The sequence below is a fragment of the Drosophila nasuta genome, chromosome 3 (genome assembly GCF_023558535.2).
Source record: "Drosophila nasuta strain 15112-1781.00 chromosome 3, ASM2355853v1, whole genome shotgun sequence".
Taxonomy (NCBI): Eukaryota; Metazoa; Arthropoda; class Insecta; order Diptera; family Drosophilidae; genus Drosophila; species Drosophila nasuta.
The window spans coordinates 8,930,343-8,956,023 of record NC_083457.1 but is presented as its reverse complement, the minus strand read 5'-3'; the positions used below and the strand labels follow the sequence as shown (position 1 = coordinate 8,956,023).

Here is a 25,681-nt window from a genome sequence, read left to right as displayed (position 1 = left end):
TAGCTGGCTTTTCACACTCATTCAAAATTTTCCACTTTTTTGTTATCGTTTTGGTTTTTTACTCAAAAAAAAAAAAAAAGAAACTGTTGTTGTTGTACAAAGAATTTCACTAACCTATTTTTATTACTAAATTTCTTTTAGATAAACTCTTCTACTCTACCTACTACTACCTACTACTCGGTACTGGCTGCAGTTCTAGGACCCAGCTATCCATATTACAGTCAGTCTTGTACCACAGTAACCTGTAACCAGTACAACCAACCAAAAAACAAAACAAAAAAAAACACCACAAATCAAAAAGTCTGTCACTCACACATACAACTACAACTATGCGTATATATACATATATTTATCTACTATACTATACTATACTATATATCTATGCTGTCTGCGTCTCATTTCTTGAAACTTATATCTATCTCACTCACTCTCTATCTACTATATATATATATATCTAGTACATGGGTTCTATACTTGTTCTAGTCGCACATACAATACGCTTACACACACAACCATACACACACCACGCACACACACACACACACACCCAGCATGCGCCTATTTGTATGCCTCGATCCTCAGCGGCTGTCAGAGTGTGTGTGTGTGTGTGTGTGGGTGTAACTGTGTGTGCGTTTGTGTGGAACGTCTTGTGCTTTTGTGTCTTGTCCTTGCGCTACTCACAATAAAAACAAAACAAAAACCAATTTACGAATTTACTTTAAAAATATATTTATATTATATATATATATTGTATTTGTGTGTCTTTCAATCAAAAAAAAACAAAAACAAGCAAATAAATTATTTAACACTCGATGTTTTTCTTACACTACAGCTTCGTGTTCCGTAATTCAATTTCCCTTTTGGGTGATTTTGAGCTACGGAATTCAAGCTGCGTTTATATGCTCTATGTGGGTTATTTTCTATTTTTATTTTCTATATCTTTATGTGGGCGTGCCTGACACTTTTATTTACGATATAACTGTTAAGCAAACTTATTCGATTGTTCGTTTCTTATTACAATAATTTTTGATTTTCGATTTGTGTTCACGTTTTGATTTTACCCGTCAAATATATTTAAGCTTTATGTGGAATGCATTTATGTATATATAATAATTCTTATGTATTTATATATATTTTTACGTTTTAAGTTTTCTGTTTTGATTTCCATGTAGTTTGACTTGCTCAAAAAAACAAAAAAAAAAGAGAAAAGAAAACGAAGAAAATGAAAACTCAGTCAAAATTCAGTCATCAGATCATAAGATATAAATTACAATTAATTCGATAAAAATAAACTACTCTCATATCCATTATGTATAACATCAAAATTTCATCAATATCATACACTCACACACACACACCTACACACACACACACACACACGCTCGCACATCTGCTTCGTTCACACTTTTGTGTTTGTTGTGTGCTGTTCTCTTCTCTTCCATCTTTCTCTGTCTCTCCCTCTCTGTCTGTCGCGCGCGCGCTGTGTGGGCCAAAAAAAAACCAAACAACAAAATTTCCTTACAGATTTTGTGCTCACCTGGTATCAACACGCTTGCGATCAATGCGGCAAATCCTACAAGACACGCAAAAGTTTGAGTCGCCATCGAAGATTCGAGTGCCGCTTTACCACAGAGCGTCCAATATTTCAGTGCCCCAGCTGCAATTATGCGGCCAAGCGCAGCGATAATCTAACCAAGCACATTAAAACGCATTTTGCCAAAATGAAAAAGGACTTTCTGCCGCTGGCATTTCAAATGCAGGCAGCCAGCATACAAACCAAATGGGAAACCGCATAAGAGATAGCTTACAAAGAACCCAGAAAAAAAACAGCGTGTGGCTAGCCGCACTTTCAATATCCTTGCAGATGGGGGACATTATAAAGAACGTATAATAATGCCTTCAATTTGTCTGTTCAAAGTTTATACTATTTGATCTAAAACTTCAAGAACTGATTATCCGAAATGATATTTGATTACTTTTTCTAATCATAATCAAAACTTTAAACCTTTAAAGAAAGAACTGATATGCGAAATGAAATTCTGTTGCTTTTTCTAATCATAATCAAAACTTGAAACCTTTAAAGAAAAAAACTAACTTTAAGAAATGAAATTTGATCACTTTGTCTAAGCATAACATAAAAACTAACAGTTGGAAATGAAATTCTATTATTTTTTTCTAATCATAACACTTTAAACCTTCAACAAGTTGATTAAAAAGGTGATCTACCATTTTAATATATTGTTCATTATCAAATCTTAAAAGTTCCAGAACTTCAAGATCCCAAATTTCCTTTCCCTTTGCCACTCTCAATGCTCTCCTAAGACACTTGAATCACCCATTATCAAACAACTCACAGATTTCATCATATATTCTACCCACTGCAAGGGTATCTAAATATTCGGTTCGATTTACAAAAGTCCATTAACTATAATTTGATAAGTACTGGGAACCGCAACGCACAAAATGTGTCTACTAAAAATTGAATGAAAGAAAATATTTATAAGCAAAGCACATATTGTTGCTTGTCAATTTGTTTGCAGTTTATTTTTTTGCTTTTGGTTCGCTTTATTTATTTGATTTTTTTGCATATTTAAACTTTCACTTCACATTTTTTGTGTATGTGATTTGCATAAATTTATGTAAAGTATGCAAATTGTATGCGACGCCAAAGTTTCAAAAAAAAAAAAAAGTGTTGTGACTTCTTGGCCCGCATTTGAATTAATTTGTATGGTGCAAGAAAAAGTTATTGTACTTTAACATTTGTGCGTTGCAATACCCAACAAAAAAAACCAGCCAAAAAACAAACTTACATTTAAACATTTGTTAGTTTCTAAGCAAAATTTCATAAGATTAATTTTAAAACATATATTTTTTAACACTTTAAGCCAAAACAAAAAGAGAAGAAAGAAAGAAAAAACGCAAGTCCAAAGAAAATGAAACCGAAGCTAAGTCAAAAGCATTTTAAAGCAAAAAAAACCAAAAAAAGTTATAAATATTTTACTAAACTACTGAGAGTAGTAACTGTTTTTTTTTAGGAGGAGAGAAGGTTGCACTAAAAGAGGCAGTTTCGTAACATCACATTCCTAAAAGAAAAAAAAAACCAAAAAGAATTAAACAAAATTGTTTTGATATACGTAGTCTAGTTAAGAACAAGGCCAAAGCCAAGCAAGTCAATGGAAAGAAAGTATTATACTAAAAAGAAAGAAAAAAAGCGAGAAAAACAAAATTATATATTTAGCTTAGTTTGAGAGCTGTAAAATTATAAGTTCCTTGCTAGCATAGAGATACATTTACATATATATATATTTATATACACTTAAACTTAAACTATGATATGATAGCCATACAACAAGCAAAAAGCGATCTCAGCAAATACAAATGAATGCAACCAACAGTACAACTTTTAAACAACAACAACAACAACAATTACATACAGCAAAAAATAGTTCAAATATATATACATTTTTTAAATAAAAACAAAACAGTCGAAACAAGAGCTCAGCTCAGGTGAAGTTTAGCCTTTAACGAAACCCGTTGAGCACTTGGTTTTTTAACAATTATATTAGCTCAAGTTTCAGTTGATAATCATATACTTATATAGAGATTACTGTTAGGCAGGCAGAAGATAAAGATGCACGATTCTTTTCATTCGCTCGCTTCATTTAATGCTCATATCACAATTGAACTGTGACAGCAACAAAATTCATTCCACGAATAAATTGTCCAACTACATTTACGTTTAAGTCATCAATCATACACATACACACACTTACACACATACTTATATACAACTATATTTTCTTATAAATTGAAAAACAAAACAAAAACCAAAAAAAACAAATACTATTTTTATACACATTGTCAAAGAGCATAATTAAGACGTATTTTTATAAATATATATTATATATACCGCTATTTTTGTATGTAACTGAATAAAATTGTAACAAAATCAAATTGTTATTTACTATATTTATTTTTTTTTGATTATATAGATATTCCAAAAATGTTCATTTAAGTTAACTAGTTCTGCGGGTTTGCATTTGCCTTTGACTACTTTACGCTATTACTAAACATGTTTCATTCCAGCCATTAAAAAAAACAAGAAAAGAAAAAAACAAAAGAAAAACCAGATCAATCAATCAATGCATCATCATCGCCTCATTAAAAGTATATCGCAAGCCTCCTCTAAGTCTATAAAGCAGCTGCTGCCTCTTATCATCAACCACCGCAACTGCATCAGCATCACAGCCTCCGCCTCACATATGCTTCATCAAAAAAAAAAAAAAATCAAAAAAAATAAACACCAACAATCAATCAATCAATCAACCAACCAACCAAGAACAACAACAAGCAATTATGTACACAATAAACTGTTGCATACCACACACTAACTGTAAATATCACAACTTTTATTACGATTATAATTATAAATTTTATTTTTACATATTTTTTAATTTCAACAACTTACTTTCAACCGAAATTAATAACTAATAATCTACCAAAAAGATCTTGTTACTTTTTCTTCTTTTTGTTTGTATTTGAAATAATGAAATCTAAGTGGAGATCTCAGAGTATCATCTCTGGAATTGTTTTTTTTTTTTTCTTAAATATCGATAATCGATCTTTTTGGCCCGAAAACTCTCTTTATGTAGTTCTTTTAGGATAATGCAAATGTAACTCTAATGTCTGATACATGTTCTCTTATTCTTCTTCTTCTTTTTTCTTTGATTTCGTTTTGGTTTTTTTTTTCCGTTTTTTTTTTCTCTTTTGATTTTCGATTTGAATTATTATTATAGCGCCCAGCAGCTACGCCTCGAACTCCAGCCAAACGCCTCCACCATCGAGTACGGCGGCGCACTCATTGATCCGTGATTATTGGTATGAGCTGAAATTTTCGGATTTATTCAAATTCATAAATCCAGATGGACGCTACCAATGCCCTAGATTCAATTGCCTGAAGAGCTACAAGGATGCCAGCTCATTGCAACGACATATCAGGTGAGTTCTTTCGATCTCTATATATATATTTTATAGTCCATATTATTTGTCTGTCTGAGTGTGGATCTCTGTGAATTGTGAATTCTCTGATCTCTGATCTAAAACTATTTTGTGAATCTTTCCGTCTCTCTCTCTCTCTCTGTAGATATGAATGTGGTGGACAGAAAAAAATTTCGCTGTCTGATGTGCGGCAAAGCATTTTCACAAAGCTCCCACCTAAAGCGGCACCTTGAGTCCGGTGTCTGTGTCAAATATTACTTATGAGATAATGTTTTCTTTAAAATCAAATAGAATAAGCGTTATCCGCATAGGCAAAGTGCAACATTTTGTTGAGCAAAACCAAAAAAACAAAACAAAACAAAAAACAGCAACAACAGCAGAACAGAACAACAAACCCCAAAAAAAAATAATAACAACAAATATTCAAAACATATTTAACAAATTGTAACAATAACAACAAACAACAACAACAGAACAAAAAACAGCAATGGAAATTATAGTAAATGATTAAAAAAAAAACAAAAACAAAACATATACATATATACAGCTATAGAAATATATATACTACCATATAGATGAGAGACAAAGTAGCTAAACCAAGAACAATTACAAATAACAACAACAAAACGAATTTATTGGATGCCACATCATTTATAACAAAAAAAAAAAAACAAAAACAAAAACAAAAAATAACAAAAAACAAAACCCATATATATACACATATATATATATAGATATATAACTAGTATATACATATTATGATATATAATATTGTATGAACCAGAACAAGTTGAGAATTATTGTTGACAACTGAGCATTACAAGCAGAATTAGTTAATGAAACAAAATGCGAGAAACATGAAAGCGTAGCTATTATAAAATATTTAACAAGCTAGACAAACAAAACCAGATATATATAGATCTATATATATATATACATACATATACATCTATATTATACATATATACATATGTATAGCTGCAGTCAGTGCAACACGTTTTATAGAATTTTAGTAAAATTACAACAACAACAAGAACAAAAACAACATACAAAAAAACCAATGAAAAAAATGTAAAAAAAAAAAAAAAAATGAAATGTGAAAGTTAGAAAAGTGAGCTAGTAAAAATTACTAACGAGATGAGGCACATGCAACGACGGATGAGGTCGGGGGGGAAGGAGAGGCAAGGAAGCTAAGAGCAACAACATTTTAGTCAAACTAACCAAAACTACGTAATTTTAGTCAAAGTGCAAAAACAAAGCAAGAGCAACTTAGTGAAATTAACAAAGAAATACGATAAACAAAGTAAATAATATGTAATTATAAAAAAAAAAACCAGAACTAATAATAATAATAAATATAATAATAATATATTGAGGAGAAGATGTGTGTGAAGCGCAGAGAACAGAGAGAAACATATAATGCAAAAAAAGAAAAACAAAAACAACGTACTGTGTTTATTTGTTGCCAAATATATATCTATATATATTTCTAATATATTATTGCAAAAACAGAACAACAACAACAATAACAATGAACATCAATTATCAATTATTACCGAACAAGAAGAAGCTAAAAGCCAACAAAAAACTAAACTAAATAGAACTAAACCAATTAAACAGAATAACAAAAACAAAAACAAAACATCATATATGTATGTTATGTTAAATGCATATAAATACTATATATTATCGTTATATACAGTTATACATATACATATATGTTGCATACACACACACACACACACCTACACATACATATGTCGAATGTGAATGTTTGTTATAAAACAAAGTAAAACAAAAACGTTGAAAGATTGATAGAACTTCGGCTAGCCGAATATTTAATACTCTTTGCAAAGCATTTTCAAAACAAATACTCAATTAAAAAGAGCATGCAAAGGGTATTCAATTGTTGTTATATAATATTATTACACAGAGAAATAATGCAGCTAGAAAAAGTGAAAGTGAAAGTGAGAGATTTTTTAGTTAGAATAAAAACGCAAAGAGGCCAAACGATTTGTTGGTTCAAAGAACAAAAGTTTATACACATCAACACACACACACACACACACACACATACACAGAAAACTACACTCATCTATTATAATATTATAATATGCTATGTTAGCAAAATTTGTTGTCTGTTGTTGCAAAAAAAAAGAAATCAAGCGTCATTGTTATTACAAAAAAATGTTTTTTGTAACTTGATTGTGTGTGTGTGTATCTCCAAGGAGGGAGGGAGGGGCAGCATTGAATATGTGTGCAGAACATGTGTGCCATTACGTAACTGGAAACAACTCCGCCAAACAACAAAACAAAACAAAAAAGAAAAAGAAATTAATATTAATAATATTGTAGAAATTCAACTCAGCATTAACCAAATGAAATAACAAAATTCAATGCTGCCCAAAAAAAAAATCATCTTTCAAAGAGAAATAAGTTCTACACACACTGAGAGAAATGATATACTCACTGTTTTTTGTTCAGACAGAGTTTTAATTTTCGATTGGTTTAAACTTGAGAGTTGCTTAACTTAATTGTACAACAATAGGAACAGAGCAACAGCAACACAAACCGAGAAACCGAGAAACAGAAACCGAAACATAGTTAAAAATGCTAAGAGTGCCATTAAACCAATTTAAATGTAATAAATTATTGAAATTATACATATTAATATATACATATATGAAAAATATATATATAAAATATATATAAACAATTGGATATATAATAATAATGATGAAGGAAAAAACAAAACAAAACCAATATAGAAATATATATATAACAACTAAGGCAGGCAGTTAAAGTGCAACTAAAAACACTTATATATACAAGTTATGCATATATATATATATTTTTAGTATATATATATATGCGCATTAGTTAGGTCCAAACATTATTAACAAAAAAAAAAAAAAAAGAAGAAACACACAGATTAATTAATTGTTTTCTTTTGATTGTTTTTTGTTTTCTATTAATATACATCATTAATTATTATTTTTTTTTTCGTTTGCTTGTTGCATGTTAATAAATTATGTTATATTGTTGTAGTCAAATACATAGTTGAAAAGTACAATAAATGAAAATTAACAAATAATATATGAAAATGATATTTAAGAGCACTGATGTGGCAAGCAATGCGGCAGGCAATGCGGCAAGCAATGCAAAAAGCGTAGCTTTGAGGCGAGCTGCAGCATTAGTTTAAACATTTAAACAAGAAAAAACAATAGCATGAAGTACAGTTGAAACTCGAATTGAAATTAGACAAGTTATACTTAGAAAATGAAGTACTAAAATATATTAATATAAAATAAAGTAAAGAATAAAAGTGCAAAAAAAAGCCATTGCAAATTTTCATGACATTAACAATTGATTTCTGTCAATTTGTTTGTTAATTTGCCACATTCAAATTAGCTCACAGAAATTGCATTAACAATTTGTCTTGCGTGTTCAATTTGTGTCAATTGAAAAAGTACCAAAAAAATACAAAAAAAAAAGAAATATAAAACGTAATTAATGTTAAAAGAAAAAAAAAAATGAGAAAAAAATTAATCGTGGACCGCAAGACAAATTGTCAATAATTCGTTGGCTAATAAGATTAGTTAAAAATGTATATGAAGGAAATAAATAAATATATATATTTATTTAGCTTATACTAAATAATTTGTTAAACTAATTAACTAAGGTTTATGTTTGCGCGTTCATTGAAGTAGCTAAATTATTATTATTAATTTTTCATTGTTTGTTGCGCTGTTAAAGCTTAGACTAATTTTTTTCGAAAGCCAGAGTTAAAAAATTATGAAAGAATGAAGAGGAAGGAAACATTAAATGTTTTTTATTTTAATTTTTGTTGCTTTGTTTTTAATACACACACACACACACACCTACACACACAACCACATTTATACTGATATAAATTCTCTTTGATTTTTGTTCATTAATTTAATAATTAAGTTTTAACTTGTTATTGTTAATTAATATTTATAAAAGTTAGTTTAAAAACTAAACAAAAAAAAATGAAAATGAAAATGAAAAATGTTAGCCTAAAGCATAAGTTACAAAATATACTCCAAAGAAACCAACCAAAAAATATATATACAACAAAAAACACATACATATATATACACATACATATATACAAGGACATATATACATACATAAAAAAGAAAGAAAGAATAAAAGTAAAAGTAAAAACAAGAAAAAGAATATGAAAAATGAACAAACCCCAGAACAAGTTTTAGTAAAAGTGTATTTGGAACAAAATTGCCATATAATGAATATTATACATACATACATACGTATATATATATTATTATATATATATATATAGTCAAAACCAAATGAGCAGACATATAAAACAATAATTAAACAGAACAAAAACAAAACAAAATGTAATTGTAACAAACGAATGTTGTTTATTTTTTGTAGCATAATATTAAAAATAAAAAAAAACAAGAAAATTAAAAAGTGTTTATATATAATATATATATATATATATATACAATACATATACATATATTTATTGTTAAAAAAAAAAACAAATAAAACCAAGGAAAAGGCGAAAAACATTATGAAACAAATTTATATGAAGCAAAAAAAAAAAAAGAAAAGCAAACGCAACTTACATTGACGAAGCTGATATTGTTAGTACCTTAAAACAACAACAACAACAGAAACAAGAAGAACAACAACAAAACAATTAATATTATTAATAATTGTAATAATAATAACGATAATAATAACAACGTAGCATTAAACGAAAAAAATGTTGTCGAAAGAAAAACAAAAACCAAAAACAAATATATATTATATGTAAAGAACAAATTTGAGATTCTGTTTTTTAGACAATGCAACCAAGAACAACAATAATAACAAGAAGAACAAGAACAACAAGCAGAAAATTGTTATTTTTGCAAAATATGAAATGATGAACTAAGAAAAGGCATTATATATATGCATTGTTTATATACACAACATGTTTGAATTTGATGCAAAGTGGTAACAAAACAAACCCAAAAACAAAAACAAAAAAAAAACGTAATAAAGATTGATATTGAAATGTTGAAACCCCAAAAAAAAAAGAAACAAAAACAAAAATATACAAATCTTTTTATTCTCGGGTCCTTGGGTTGGAATCAATCAGAACTTTTATCAGAACTCTTGTTAACTAATCACAAAATGTTTCTTTTTCTATTTTTACAGATGCGCTGAAAAACTGAAGATACTTATTAGGAATAATATTTATTTTGTTTACTATATGTTAATGTTTAAGTTTTGAATAGTCAGGTCAATTTGAATACGAATTGCTACCGTTATTTACATAGTAGACGGTACTACCTGCAACTATGTTTAAGAATGGAATTTTTTTTCAAGGAATTACAGTTACTCACAGCGTCACTTTTAAAAATGCTGAATGAATTGTGTGTGTAAATTATCTTTTTTTTTTGGTTTTCTCTTTAAACTACGACGCTGTGTTTAATTTTAAGCGCTGGTAAGATTTCGAAAAGAATTTTCCAAGTTGAGTTGAATTTGAGTTTTAGTTTAGTTTAAACTTTTTGATTGTATTTTAGTTACCTTTGTGTATTTGTCTCTCTCTCTCTCTTTGTAAGCTTTTCAGTAAAAAAAGAGACCAACCAAATTTGCTCTACTCTATCGCCTCTCTCTCTGCCAAACTGGTTGCTTGGTAGTTTTAATATACGCGACAAAACTTATTGAGTTCCTTCCATTTGCCTCTCTCATTCTCTCTCTCTCTATAGCTCCTACTCTATCTTCTCATATCATATCATCACCATCTTGCATCATTATTATCCTTAATCTGTAACTCGTAATTATATTTTTTTTTGTTTTCTTAGTTTTGCATTTAATGAAATTCTCGCTGAATATGTTTTTTGTTAACCTATTACTTTTCTCTGCTGTCACGTTTTAGAGACCACTTGGACGTTGTCGGTGAAATCGGTGACATCGCTGAACAAGATTGCCATGTTGCATGCCACCACCGCAGAGACGGTGCCGCCACAGCAGTCGAGTGTGCACACGTGTCCGCGTTGCGACAAGGCTTACACCTATAAGAAGAATCTGTGGCGCCACTTGCGCTTCGAGTGCGGCAGATTGCCAACGGAGAAGTGTCAGCATTGTCACTACGTGGCACGTTATAAGCACAGCCTCAACATGCACATGAAGACACAGCATCCCGATCAGGTGACAGCAGGTGCAGCACGTGGCCTTTTTGAGGCGCCACCTGGTGGAAAGTTGCTCTGATGTGGAATGAATGATTGATTATTAAGCATAAACAGATCTCAATATCTCAGTTAAGTGTGTGTTAAAAGTGTGTGTGTGTGTGTGCCACAGGTAAGTTTGAAGCACCGGAAAAAAAACGTGTCGAAATTAGTTATGCAAATTTGCAACTTGCCATTCTATTCAAATTGTTAATAAAAACTGCCTTTTGCAACAAAATTGAAATGTGTCATTATTGAATTCTTTAGAACTTAAGCAATGCGTTACCTTACCTTAATCACTTAAGGGCCACGGTTTATTCTATATTCTACTATATTTATAATTCTTGTTTTTTTGTCTTGTACTTATTTTTTTTTATTCCTTCTGGCTTTGGTGTTTAAGTTTATTAAGAACAAACAGCACCACACACAATACAAAAAAAAAAAAAATGAAACAAATTAAATTTAAGCTACGAACAGAAATTGTTTGCTTGTTTTTTGCAACACGTTTTTGAGCTGAGCGCAGTGCAGATAAATGAAATAAAATTAAAGTTATAAAAGTTATAAAATTAAATGAAATATAATTAAAGTGTTCTTCTACGTTTAAGAAGCGGTAAACTTGTGCCAAGCCCGAACAATCACTAATAATTGCATTCTCTTTTTTTTTGTCGCCACGCCCCTGTTTCCATTCTCCCGCCCGCCCCCGTCTTTTGCTTGTGTTCCATTCCACAGCCAACAAACAGGACAAATCCGAGCAAACCGAGAGCCCACCCGATGAATTCGAACTCGACGATTGCCTGCTGGAGAGCAACGATATTGTCATCACACAGAACAAGGATGGATTCGTGTTGCACGTCAAGAAGTTGGGCAACATCACAGCAGCCAAGTTGGCCGGGGAGGAGGAACCAACCGCAGCGGTTACAGTCACTGGACCAGCTGGACAACCCACCCAAACCATCACCGAATTGCTCAATGCCGCAGCGCACAGCGGAGATGTGAAGCCCACGTTGACCACATTAACCAATACGCCCATCAAATTGCCCTCATCCGAGTGTGGTAAGTTTACTTCTTTAATTATATTATTAGAGTAATGATTTTTATTTAATCTTTTCCAAGATGTATAAACTGTTGTCTAGATTATTAGAGAACTTATTTCTATTTAATCTTTTTCGAGTTGTATAAACTGTTGTCTTGATTAGTGCAGGGATTCATTAATATATTCGAATAAGTTGCAATATTCTTGAGAATTCAGGAATTGTATCATTTTATGCCAATGTAAATCTGAAATTGAAACCCAACCATATTTATATCTTTGATTTTAAAAGGAAATGTGCTATATTATCCATATCATAAAATCTAGCTTCTATTCTAGAGTAGAGTTCTTTCCTTAATGAGTTTTTATGAGTTTTAAATGATTTGACTTGAAAATATTTCACAAAATTAAATATTTACAAAACTTGTAAATACACATTGAAAGCTTTCCAAAAGATCCTCCCTAAATTATGCCTAAATTGTTAGTCTTTAAAATCAAATTAGTTCCAATAATAATCTAAATTTTAAACTATGGAGAAACAATTATAAAACACGTTTCCATTTTCCAATTTAATGCTATAATAACTTTGATGTCAATAACTTCCATCTGCTTATCTCTGAATTTTTAATGATTTAAGAAATATTCGCTACATATCAAAGATACTTTAATTATGTTTTATTCGAAATGGAAATACAAAAGATTGATAAGTGGAATAGAATATTCGTTTTCTTTTTCTGAAATTAAAAGTCTTAAACAAAACTTAAAGGACTCAGTTTTATAACTAAAGAATTAGAATATATGGATCTTTTTTGTAAAAACTAAAACAAAACTTAAGGTATTCAGTTTTATGCATATAGGAATAGAATAATCGGGTTATTTCATTTTATGTTTATTACGAACAAAACTCCTAAGAAAATTAGCTTTAAATTAAAATAAAGTTGTAGAAAAAATTGTTTCTTTTTATATAACACGTTTCCTTATTTATTTGTTTTATTTGTATTATTTTATTTTATTTATTTGTTATCTTAATTTTATGTTTTCATATTTATATTTCTTTTTATTTAGACTTTCTTATTTAAACTTTTTGTTATTTAAACATTTTCTTTTTAAAATGTTTACTCCTTACTAATTGTTTATATTTGTCATACTTTCAGAGCTCATCAACATTAAGAAAATCATCCCGACCTCCACAACCATTGCGACGCACGGTGGCAGCGGCAGCAGTGGCACAACTACCATCATACATCCGCACCACATCATACAGCACGTGCCACAAGAGTCGCAACAGCAACAGCAGCAGCAGCAGCAACATCATCATCAACAGCAGCAGCAACATCATCAGCAACACCAACAGCAGCAGCAGCAGCATCAGACGTTGCACATTGAAGAGGTGCCGCAGACATCGCATCATCATCACCATCAGCAGCAGCAGCAGCAACACCATCAGCAACAGCAGCAACAACAACAACAGCAGCAACAGCAGCAACATCATCAGCAGTTGCATACGACTGCGCAGCAAGTACAAAGCATAATCACAGCACATCCGGGACAGACGATCAATTTGGTGGGACTGCGCAATGTGCAGATCGGTGAGCAGAAGCCAAACATTGCGTCGCGTATTCGATATTCGCGTGGCAAGATCATTGCGCCGGCTGTGAGCAATCTGCAGATTGTGGAGACCCACGAGGCGATACCGCATCAGCATCATGAGCTCGCCGATGGCACCAAGTATGAGATTAGCGAAATCGATTTGAACAATCCAAATGCATCGGCGGCGATCATCAGTGATCTGGTGAAGTATGCGGAAATCGATGACATTGAGCTGCCCGATGGCACTAAGATTGGCATCGGGTTCGCTCCATCCGAGATTACCGAGCACATGCAGACGACGGGCGGTGAGACGCACATCACAACGATTGAGCATGAGCCGCAAGAGTTGCAGGTGCATCAGCACGATCAGCAGACGCATACGCATCACATTCATGCCACACAGCTGCAGACGCATCATATCCATCAGGGCACCGTTCAGGTGCAACATGAGCAACAGGAGTCGCAGGATCAACAGGAGCATCAGCATCATCACATCCAGCTGCAGGCCGACGACGATGATGGCGTCGAGACGATCATACCCGAAGAGCTGGGCGTCCACGATTCGAGCAAGAGTTACACCATCTTGACAACGCGACCCATGAAAGAGGAATCCGATGCCGGCAACGATCCCAGTGGCATGACCTATGAACTCTCGTTGAGCGACTCCTCACTGGGTCCCTGCGATGACCCAGAGTCGCGTTATGTGTGCCGTCATTGTGGCAAAAAGTATCGCTGGAAGTCGACGTTGCGACGCCACGAGAATGTCGAGTGCGGTGGCAAGGAGCCGTGTCATCCGTGTCCCTACTGCACCTACAAGGCCAAGCAGCGTGGCAATCTCGGTGTCCATGTGCGCAAGCATCATCCAGAGAAGCCCCAACTAGAGAGCAAGCGGGGACGTAAGATCTAAGCCGTTGAACTGAGGACAGTGAGTACCACAAACAAAAAACGATAAAAACAAAATGCAAACACAAAGAACAGCAGCAACAAAGCGAAACAAAAAACTAAAAAAAATATTAGAATTATATTCATAATTTCTTCATTAAGCTTAAACCAGTTTTCATTATTGACTTTCTATACAATATATTCATATATATATTATATATTATTTTTGATTCTTCTCGAGCATTATAAATTAATGCAATTTGCTTAGTTGTTGATTATTTGCTTAAGTTCAAATATGTTTTGTTTTAATTATGAATTATCCATTTCACAAATCTTTGCAAAGAACTTTTTTCACTTGGGCTTTAATTTATGTCTTCATCATTTTTTGCGTAATTTTTAAAATTACGTTTCTTATAGCGTTTGTTGCAGCCGAAACAGCAAAAAACAAGAGTAAAATTTATGAAAATTACAAAAATATTAAAAATACCAGAATCATGTGCAAGTATTTTCATGGAAATAACACAAAGAATTATGTTTAAACAAAATGAAAAAAGAAAAATATACAACAAAAAAAAATATACATATTAGTTTAGATTTCGATAAGTTAAATTTTAAATAAACTTCAAGCATAAATTTAACACAACATCTAAATGTCTTCGCAGAAAGTACAGTACCTAGCAAATCTTCTATATAAATACGTGTAAAGATTTAAACAAATTAATATTTAAAATTACTATATTTCAAATGGGAATATTCAAGTATTTAAGATAAATGCAAAACATAAAAAAGATGCAAACCAATGTTAAAGTGCACAGTGTGTTTTTGTTTTTAATTATATTAAACACGTATCACAAATAATTTCGATTTTTATTTCGTGACAACAAGAATAAAAATTTAAAATTAATTCAAATATACATAAACAAAAAAGAAAATAGTCTGAATCGGAGGCTTACTAATAAATACGTTGTCAAATGTTGTTTTTTACATAACACAAACAAAAGTTAATAACAAAATTGTAGTGAAAATATTTTACAAAAAAAAAAGAAAAAAAATTGACGAAAGAATTGGGAAAAACACGAAGAAAAAATTCAGGAAAAATATTGCGTGTAAAATTGAATCGAAACTGAATGAAAAATATATACATATAAATAAATAAAACAATTTAGCAAAATTACATGTATATGACTAAATATATTCACAACTTTTTACAAAAATATATACATATATTTTTTTCGGAAAAATAAAAAAACGAACAAGAGGAAAAAATGGCAATTCAATTATTGAATTTTACATAATTTACATGGAAAATATTATAAAACAAAAACCCCAAAAAAAAAAAAAAAAATTGATGGTGTGTACAACTTTTAATTCATTGCTAAACATTTATTATGTATACATATTAGATCTATAGAAAGTATATATTTTGAAATAGTTGTAAAATAAACGTAAAAAAATAAATCCCAAACAAAAAACTTGTTTTCTTTTAGATGTATTATATGGAAAAACTTTATAAAAGAAACACTACTAATATATTTCTCTTTCTTGCAGGAAGACGTTCGACATGAATCCCTCAACTGCTGAAGAAATTTACTTTTTTACACGAATCACCAAAGTTGACACGACTTTTAATATATTTCTCTTTTTTGTAGGTGACCAACAGATGGGAAAATAACTTGGGAACAAAAGGAACTACAAACAGCTCTATATAAGTACCTAAATTTTAAGTAATTGTTTTCTGTATATGCCACTAAAAAAAAAAAAAAAAAAACAAAACAAAAAATGCAATCAATATAATAATAATAACAACCAGCAATTGCCTCTTTCCCCCCCGCCCGTGTGTGTGTTGTTTCCAGCTGCTACGTACAACACCATAGATAAAAAAGAAACCTAAACCTAAAAAAAAAACCCATAACTAAGACCAGAATGCCGAACGTTTCATTTAATTATGCAAAGCACTTGCAGTCTTCAATCAAAATTAATAAATAAGAAACTAAATTTAACTATTTAAACTGTTCAGCATGCCATACGACATTATTTTTATTTCCAAATTTATTTGAAATACAAAAATTCTGCAAGTGCATTTAAGCTACGGCTTGCCGTAGTTAGCTGCTCCTTGATTCTATTTTATTTTTTTTTATTTTCAAATTTATTTAATAAATATGTTTATACAAACCCCCGCACTAATTGGCGTTAATTTTGGCTTTCAAAAAACCAACAAGAGAAAGCATTAAGTATCGCATTGTGTATATAATTAATTTTGTTTATGTATTTGATTCATGCCATAATTTTCTAATGCTTTTTTTATTTATATATGCTTAGGCATCGCTTCACTAATTTATATTTATTTAACATTATTGTTTGTTGTGACAGTTTAAGATCGCATTTATTCATTTCTTCTTTCATGCATAAACATTTTTCTGTTTATTTTTAATTAGTTTTTCTTTTGTTTTCCTGGCATTGGTTAAACCATGAAATCGCGTGTGTTATTCGTTATTTCCCACCCATTTAGAAATTTTCGTTGCGTTTCCCAAAAAAAAAAAACAACACTTTTTCAATTGTTAATGTTAAGTTCTGTTGCGAGTTATTTAATTGTTTTTTCCTTTACCTTTATTTTTTGCGTTGCATTGTGTCCAGTCTCAAAAGTAATGCTATTGATTTTCGTTCTTCTTTTCTTTTGTTTTTTTCTTTTCTTGTTTTATTTTCATATGTTGTATGGCCAACCACAACCAACCAATCTTCCTCTCTACACACAAAAAACGTTAAAAAAAACCAATCAAACAACATGCACAACTACACAAAAACTATAACAAAAATGAAAAACTAAAAATAAAATCGAAACGTAAGCAGATTTGAGTATTACGCGTATTGCGGGACTCACCTGGAATGAGTGGAATGCACGTTTGGCGATGCCGTTGGTGACACTTCGCGAGGGAGTCCAACCTTTGATCTTTCCCACGGATCTGTCGGTGGACAAGCAACTCAGCATAGCTGGCAATAAGGGAACAACATCAGCAGCCACATCAGCTGACAGCATTGCCAGTGAGCACAAACCGCCCGAGAATTCCATACGCTTAAAGATTGAACTTGGAGCCGCGGGGACAACGCCACTGCGTTCGAGCAGCAGCGAAAACCAGCACAAGAATTATCCCGGCGGTGGTGGCAAGTTGAAGCATCTGTCCGAGGAGGAGGCCACAGCACTGATGCTCAAAGCTGTTGCCGAGAAACGCGCCGCTGCTGCCTTCTCCAGTAATAGCTCCGATCGTGGCTATGGCGATGAGAATCCCAGTTCAGCAACTGTTGCTGCTGCTGCTGCTGCTGGAGGCAACAGCAATGATTATCCAGCCACGCTGAGCGGAGCCGTAACTTTTGCCGATGTCGGCGGACCAGCGGCGGGTCTATGCCATATTAATATACTGAACAGCATCAGCGCCATGAACAATCTCATCAGCGGCAACACATCAGCAGCAGCTGCTGGCGGTGGCAACAGCAACAGTGCAGGAGGAGGAGCTGGTGGCAGCCTGAATGTCTCGTTGAACTCGAGCGCCGGTGGCAGCAACAACAATAGCCTTGACAACGGTGCTGGACATCCGTGTCCGGTGTGTGGGCGTGTCTATAAGCTGAAATCATCGTTGCGCAATCATCAGAAATGGGAATGCGGCAAGGAGCCACAATTCCAGTGCCCCTTCTGTGTGTATCGGGCCAAGCAAAAGATGCACATTGGCCGCCACATGGAACGCATGCACAAGGAGAAATTCCAACTGGAGGATGACAAGAGTTTCATCGCCAGCATCATTGGCAGCAGCGCAGTTGGCGGTGGCAGCAACAGCAACAGCGGCGGTGGCGGTGGCGGTGCTGTTGGCGGTGGCATGGATACGGAAAGCGGCAATGCAGCAGCCGCTGTGGCAGCTGCAGCTGCGGCTGTGGCTTTTCCCGGTGTTCCTAAGTTGGAGACGCATTTCTCATAAGGATGGAAAAACCTAAAGTTTGAAAACTACAAATATCAGGGATATAAAAATCAAGCAAAATGGAAATACACAACAAAAAAAACACACACAAAAATGAAAATGTGTGTGTGGCCGGTCAAACAACAACAACAACAACAAATGCAACACACACACACAACACAACACACACCAAGCTCTCGGGGTTTCTTATAAGGAATACGGAATCAGTGTGCCAAATTAATATTAAAAAAAGCGAAAAAAAGAGAAAAGTTAATTCTAAGCAATCATGGACAAAAACGAAAAACAAAAACAAACAAAAACAATTTGTTGCAAAGCACAAACAAAACAAAACAAATTTAGCCATTTTTTCATAATACTTTTTTTTGTTATTGTTATTAATTTTTTAACAAGTAAAAAACAAAACAAAAACGAAACACAAAGTGCACAAGCAAACATTTTTTTTTTTGAAAAGAAAATTTGCAAGAAAACAGCAAAGTGATCAGTAAAATGATTTTACAAACAAACAAACAAACAAAAAAACATAAACAATTACAAGTTGCAGCATTCCACAAGTTACAAAATAATGACAACAACAAATTAACAACAAAAATATATAACAACAACACAAATTGTACAATGAAACATTAATATATATATATAGCGAGTATATATAGCTACTTAGTCAGTTTATAGCTTAGGGTTAGTTATACAGATATTATATATAGGATTTACTCGTAGTTGGAAGCGTAGTTAAAGCGCGGTGCGAGCAGTCAACACTCAGTGGATAGTTTTCTTTATGTAAAGCTTTTCGAACTCAGAGCATATTAAGATATTAGATAAACAATCGCATTATAGATATTCAAAAGGATTTCAGTGCCAAACCACAAAGAAGCAATTACAAACACACACACACACAGTCACAGCTACAGTTATAATTTGCAAAACACACAAATATACAAAATACAAAATACAAAAAAAAGCAACAACAAGTTACCTCAAAACTGACAACAATATATTAGTCTAATGGCTTTAAACTATGCTCAAAAATTGTTTAGGATGTTTTTTTTTAGATATACATACGGTTTAGTCAAGCATGCGAAAGTATAAAGAACTTTAAGACAAGTTTAAAAAAAAAGTGCCTTTTGAAAACAAAATGTAAAAAACAACAAAAACGTGAAAAGTTTCAAAAAATAATTCAACACAAAATGACATTGCACACATGATTATTATAATAAATTTTTGTATAACTTAAAAGCCATATCAAGTAGCTTTAGGTCGCGAGTATTTTAAGTCAAGTCAGCAATTTGTCGTTTTATATATTTTTATTTTTATTATGATTTTGATTTTTTTTTTTTGGGAAAGAAAGAATTCATATTTAAACTCTAAACTCAGGTACTTAGTTTTGTGTGTTTCACAATTAGGCAGGAAAGCAGGAAACAGGCGCACGTAGCTGAGCTACGTTGGAAAACAAAGCAAAAAAGTGTTAAGATTAAATAAATATAAAAGACAAGAAAATGAAAAAGTGAAGTAAATAAAAAAAAATAATCAAGAAAAACAAAAAACACCGCCACAATACGTCACATGCACTTATTTATTTTGTAATATTTATAAACATATTGTAATTATATAATATTATGGTATATGATATACAAGAGAAATAATATTATTTTTTATTATTTTATGTTCTTCTTTTTTGCTAGTAAACCGTAATTTATTTTTAGTTTTCAATTTATATATTTCTTTCTTACATTCCATAGATGATTTTATACAAGAGTTAAGCTTTAAAAGACAACAAAAAACAGAACCTATAAACTGCAAACATTCACAGCAACATCAATGACTAAAGCACACACACACACACACACACACAAACTCTGCCAGTCAAACTGTGCAAATATAATAAAAAAAAACACAACAAAATAAAAATAATGATAACTACAATTACAAAAACAAATCTCGAATTATAAATATATTTGCTAAGAAATTAATAATGATAATGCAAAACGAAAAACAAAAAAATACGATTGGTTATATTCACGCGGTGTCGGGCTAAGTTTAGCGCTTCTTTATATAATGAAGAATTAAAAACAAACAAACAAAAAACAAAAAAACGAAACTTATTAAGCAATAAAACACAAAAAAAGAACAGCAACCGTTAAGCAAAGTGAAAATTCAAAATTTTCTTTAAAAATTTACATTTAAACAATATTGTTGAACAATCTTTGGTTTAAAACTGGCAAACAAAAATAAACACAACTAAAAAATGTCGAAAGACATTTAAAAAATTAATAAGTAAATTAAATACTTTGTATGTTAATGAAAGCAAAAAACCACTTAATAAGAACACAAATACTCATTAAACATAAAGCAGTTTCATATAGTTGATTCTATATGCCCTTTATATATTTACTAAATATATATATATATACCTTATATTTAATTCTTTTCTATGCGTCGATTGTAAAACATTTTTGTAAATTAAAAAAAAAGAAAATACATTCAATGTGAAAAATATACAAATTCATGTAATAAAACGCAAAAAAACAAAATGTTGTTTGTTATGTTGCGTTTACAACTGAAATCTTTTTGATTACGACTCTTATATCATTATTATTATTATTATTATTACTGACGATATTTATATATGTGTTTAATTTTTATTATGTAGCGTACTGCTTGTAAGTATTATTATTATTTCAGTTTCATTCTTCAGTTTATAACATTTACACCATTTATTTTTATAAGTACATCTCTAACAACAAAACATATTATCGAAAATCATCAATGAGAAAAATGTATTAAAAATTAAGAATAATAAATGCAGGTCACATCGTTTAGGCACACATACTAAAATAAAATCAAATGCATTTTAGGTCTTAAAGAAATATTCTAATAATTTGTGGCTTTGACTAATATGTGTCTATTCTCTATTTCTACCCAATTTCAGATGATAATGGACAACTCGATGCAGGCGAATCTCGAATACGTGTACGCAATTGGTTAATGCTGGCAGATCAGTCGATTATAGACAAGACGAGCGACGATTCGACAGGTATTTAGAGCACTTCTCTTAGTACTTATGAGTATTAATTTATGATTTTTTTTTACCTTTGTTATTTGCTTATTGATTTATTGTGTACTCCTAGCAGACTTTTTTGTGATATTATGAAACTACCATTTATAGTATTTTAATATACTATAAATACTATATGTATTTTTATTTGAAATTACCAATTATGGTATTTTAATATACTATAAATACTATATGTATTTTTATTTGAAATTACCATTTATGGTATTTTAATATACTATAAATACTATATGTATTTATTATTATTTTTTTTAAATATATTTTTATATATTATATATTATTGTATCAGTTGTATTATGAAACTTTCATTTATGGTATTTTAATATACTGTAAATACTGTCTGTATTTTTATTTATATTTAAGTATTATAAAATTACTATTTATAGTATTTTAATATACTGTAAATACTATATGAATTTATAAGAGATTGAAAAACATCTTATTTAATTCTTGTTTCATTTGTGTTAAGAAATCACCATTTATTACAATTTATAGGATTCTAATATACTATAAATACTATATGTATTTCTATTTATTTTTAAAAATATATTTTTATTATTGTTTCAGTTGCATTTTAAGGTTTATTTTCCGTTAAATGTCTGCTAGGTTGTGCTTAATCATTTATTATATTATCTTCTGTTGTATTGAATAATATTTCGTTTTCTTTTTACAGTCGTTTATTTACAATTTTGCACACTGCGGCAGTCACATTTTTTTTTTTTAACTCATTATTTCACTTGTGTTACACATTTTCTTATTGAGTACCAATCATAATGAATCCATACAAATCCAAATAATTAACTAACTTAACATTTCCTATAACAATTTCTATTTTCATGCGCCAAATTGAATCATTAAAAAAAACAAACTTGCTAACACACAACTAACTAACTAAAACAAAAAAGACAAACTAACTCCGAGCAAAAAAGACAAACACAAATGCCGCTAAGAACACCACTAACAATGTGAAGACGCCCGCGGGTGCCACGCCCACAACGATGACGATCAGCACAACGCCCGCCTCTGTGACAAGAGCACTCAACAGCAGCAGCAACCACAACAACAGCAGCAACAGCAACAACAACACCAGCTCGAATAACAACAATGTGAACAGCGAGAAGAGTTGTCTGCCCGTAACGCAAACCGTGACCCGGATTGGAAGCATTGGACGCACAACGATTGCGTGCATCACGCCGGCGAGCCTGAAGAATAGCTCGAGCAATTGCAATGTGGATGCCGCATCGGCGGCGGCGCTCGCGGCCGCTGGCGTTGAGCTGGACAGCATTGATGATGCGATGACCGAGGTGATAGTGAAGATCGAGAATCCTGAGAATGTGTCGCTCAACGGCGATGAGGCTGTGTGCAATGAGGCGATCGATGATGAGAACACCTTTGACTATGACCTCAAGCTGGCCAGTCCATTGTCGTGGACGTACGATGCCGTGAAGATCGAGAACGAAGAGTTCGAGGATAGCTATCTGATGGACAACGATGATGATGACGATGATCTATTGACCACGGCGGCTGCATCGCAAAAGCATGCCAAGCAGTCCAAGAGCAATAACAATGGCAATGCCAACAACAACAACAGTGGCTCAAAAATCGTGCTCAGCTCCCAGCAGCAGCAACAGTTGCTCGACCAGCAGCAACATCTGCAGCATCTGCAACTGCAGCCCACCAGTCAATCGTCGTTGCAAATCAAGCTGCCCACCATACCAGCAACCATAACGACCATCGCGGCACCAACCGCGAAGCAACAACCAATTGCTAGCACCAGTGGCGGAGCTAATGCCAACAGCAGCAGCGGTGGCAACTCAACGGTGCTCTCGAGCAACAAAATGGCTCTCAATGTGGACGCACAGAATCTGAACTTGCACTGGTCGCACACCGATGACAATCGCTATCGCATTCTGGTGCAGAACAAACGGATGCGCAAGGAGTCGCTGGAGCATTCGGCCGATATGATCTACAACGCGGACATCGAGAAGCCGTGGGTGTGCCGCAACTGCAATCGCACCTACAAATGGAAGAACAGTCTCAAGTGTCATCTGAAGAACGAATGCGGTCTGCCGCCTCGCTACTTCTGCAGCAAGATGTGCGGCTATGCGACGAATGTGCACAGCAATCTGAAGCGGCATCTCAACACCAAGTGTCGGGATCGCGAGAAGGAGGAGGAGGAGAAGGAAAAGGAAAAGGAGAAAGAGAAGGAGAAGAAATACAATGTTACTGCTGTGCCCGCAACAACCACAACAAGCGTCAATGTGAACACCAGCAGCAGCGGAAGCAGCAGCAATGGCAACACCAGCACCTACACACTAGTCTTTCCAAACAAATAGGCTAGGAGCAATGAGTAAAATTCCCCCTTGAAACAAGTTGTACAAAATAAGCTGGAACTGGACCTGGAGCTGGCACTTTGGAAATGCAAAACTGCAAAACTGCAAACAAAAATATTGATTGATTGCAAGCTTGTCTCTAGTACAAATTAAGTTTCTCTTTTTTCGTTTTCATTACACACATTTTTCTGTTTGTTTTTCCTGTTTTCCATTATATATTTAAAAAGTATTACAAGCGCGTGCAATATTCAGCGCTGTCCCGAAAAAAAAACCAAAAAAACCAAAAATAATCGCAGCAGGCAAAGCGCAGCACTGAATCTGAAAGTAGTTTTAATATTGTTTTATGTTGCATGTGCCAGCGGCAAGTGTTGCAAGTACCAAAGAAAAATACAATACAAAAAAAAAACCTAAAAAGACAGCAAAAAGAAAAAAAAATACTTAGACTTAGTTGGCAATACAAAACGCGTATTGTTTTAGCGAATTCTCAAACAAAAGGAAAACTTTACAAAAACCACAAAAAAAAAAAGAATATAAAAATAATGTGTAAATTTTTTTCCGAGAAAAATCTCACACAAAGAAATTATGCGCTAGTCACAGCAAAAATTGTTTAAGTGTGCTATATACAACAAAACCAAAAAAAAAACAAAAATCGATTTTTGTATTAATTAATTCTTAATTTTAAAACAGAAAAAAATAAAAAAAAAATACCATATGCATGGCATGAAAACACGCCCCGCCCTCAACAAAAAAGAACAAACTATAATAATTATATTTAAAAATACAAAAACAAAAAAATAAAAAAAATACAATACACACAACACATTCACCTAATATAAACATACATATAACACATTAAATTTAAAACAGATTTGATTCTAATTCTAGTTGCAATCGAATGAGTTAATTTTTGATTTCAATTTATATATTTTTTTGTGTTTAACTGCTACGATTGATTTTTGGAGCAGCATTTGTGTTAGAAGTTGCTTTATATACGATATGATAATGATAACAAGTTCTAGTCAAAACGAAAACAAAAAAAACAAACGATTATCTACATTAAAATGATATGTAATAATCATAATGCTAATATTACTTATAACTATAAATACTATTTTGAAAATTAGGCAAAAATTATTATTATTAATTCTAAAATAATATGTTTTAATTTCTAATTCAAAATATCAGCAACACATACACGAATTGTTAGATTTAAATTGATAACAAGATGAACAAGAACAAAGAACCCGGCCATTAAAAAACGATTTAAAACAATTTCCATATGTAAAAAGACAACCAAAATACCAAAAAAAGGAAAACCAAATTGGCTACTCAAAACTGAAAAAAGAATACCTCTAAGAATACACACACACACACACCTACAAACACACACACACACAATTAAACACATGCAAACATGCGAAAGAAACAAAAAAGAAAATTCTACAATTATTATGTATTCCATATAAATGAATATATCGTAATTATTGCCGGCTATATGTATTAAATAAAAATTCGAAATACAATTAAAAGCAAATGTCAAAAGAAAAAAATAACCAAAACCAAACGTTGTATTTATTTTAATTGTAAAACAAAGAATCACA

General features: G+C 32.0%; 2 protein-coding genes across 22 annotated transcripts in view; both read left to right on the top strand.

Annotated features, from left to right (window-relative positions):
• The window catches only part of LOC132790740 (longitudinals lacking protein, isoforms F/I/K/T-like), a 75,854-nt gene that overhangs the window by 28,103 nt on the left and 22,070 nt on the right, over window positions 1-25,681 (top strand). For 3 of the 21 annotated variants that reach the window (XM_060799390.1, XM_060799388.1, XM_060799389.1), the window contains exons 6-7: window positions 11,940-12,263; window positions 13,395-15,160. The exons of 11 other annotated variants lie outside the window; for them this stretch is intronic. In XM_060799390.1, the coding sequence (XP_060655373.1) occupies window positions 11,940-12,263; window positions 13,395-14,737 (1,667 nt within the window). In that variant the 3' untranslated portion in view covers window positions 14,738-15,160. Of the gene's footprint in view, window positions 1-141; window positions 790-1,524; window positions 3,108-4,796; window positions 4,999-5,143; window positions 9,635-10,921; window positions 11,269-11,939; window positions 12,264-13,394; window positions 15,161-17,559; window positions 20,773-21,603; window positions 21,709-22,420; window positions 22,537-25,681 lie in introns of those variants that run through there. 7 more of the 21 variants (XM_060799415.1, XM_060799410.1, XM_060799412.1 and 4 more) reach the window with 7 other exon arrangements.
• LOC132790745 (longitudinals lacking protein, isoforms J/P/Q/S/Z-like) lies at window positions 22,554-24,906 on the top strand. Its single transcript, XM_060799427.1, has one exon. The coding sequence runs from the start codon at window positions 22,746-22,748 to the stop codon at window positions 24,081-24,083; it is 1,338 nt and encodes a 445-aa protein (XP_060655410.1). The 5' UTR covers window positions 22,554-22,745; the 3' UTR covers window positions 24,084-24,906.

Bases quoted from the DNA above. Each gene is read 5' to 3' on its own strand.
- LOC132790745 (XM_060799427.1), top strand. From the start codon at position 22,746: ATGACGATCAGCACAACGCCCGCCTCTGTGACAAGAGCACTCAACAGC.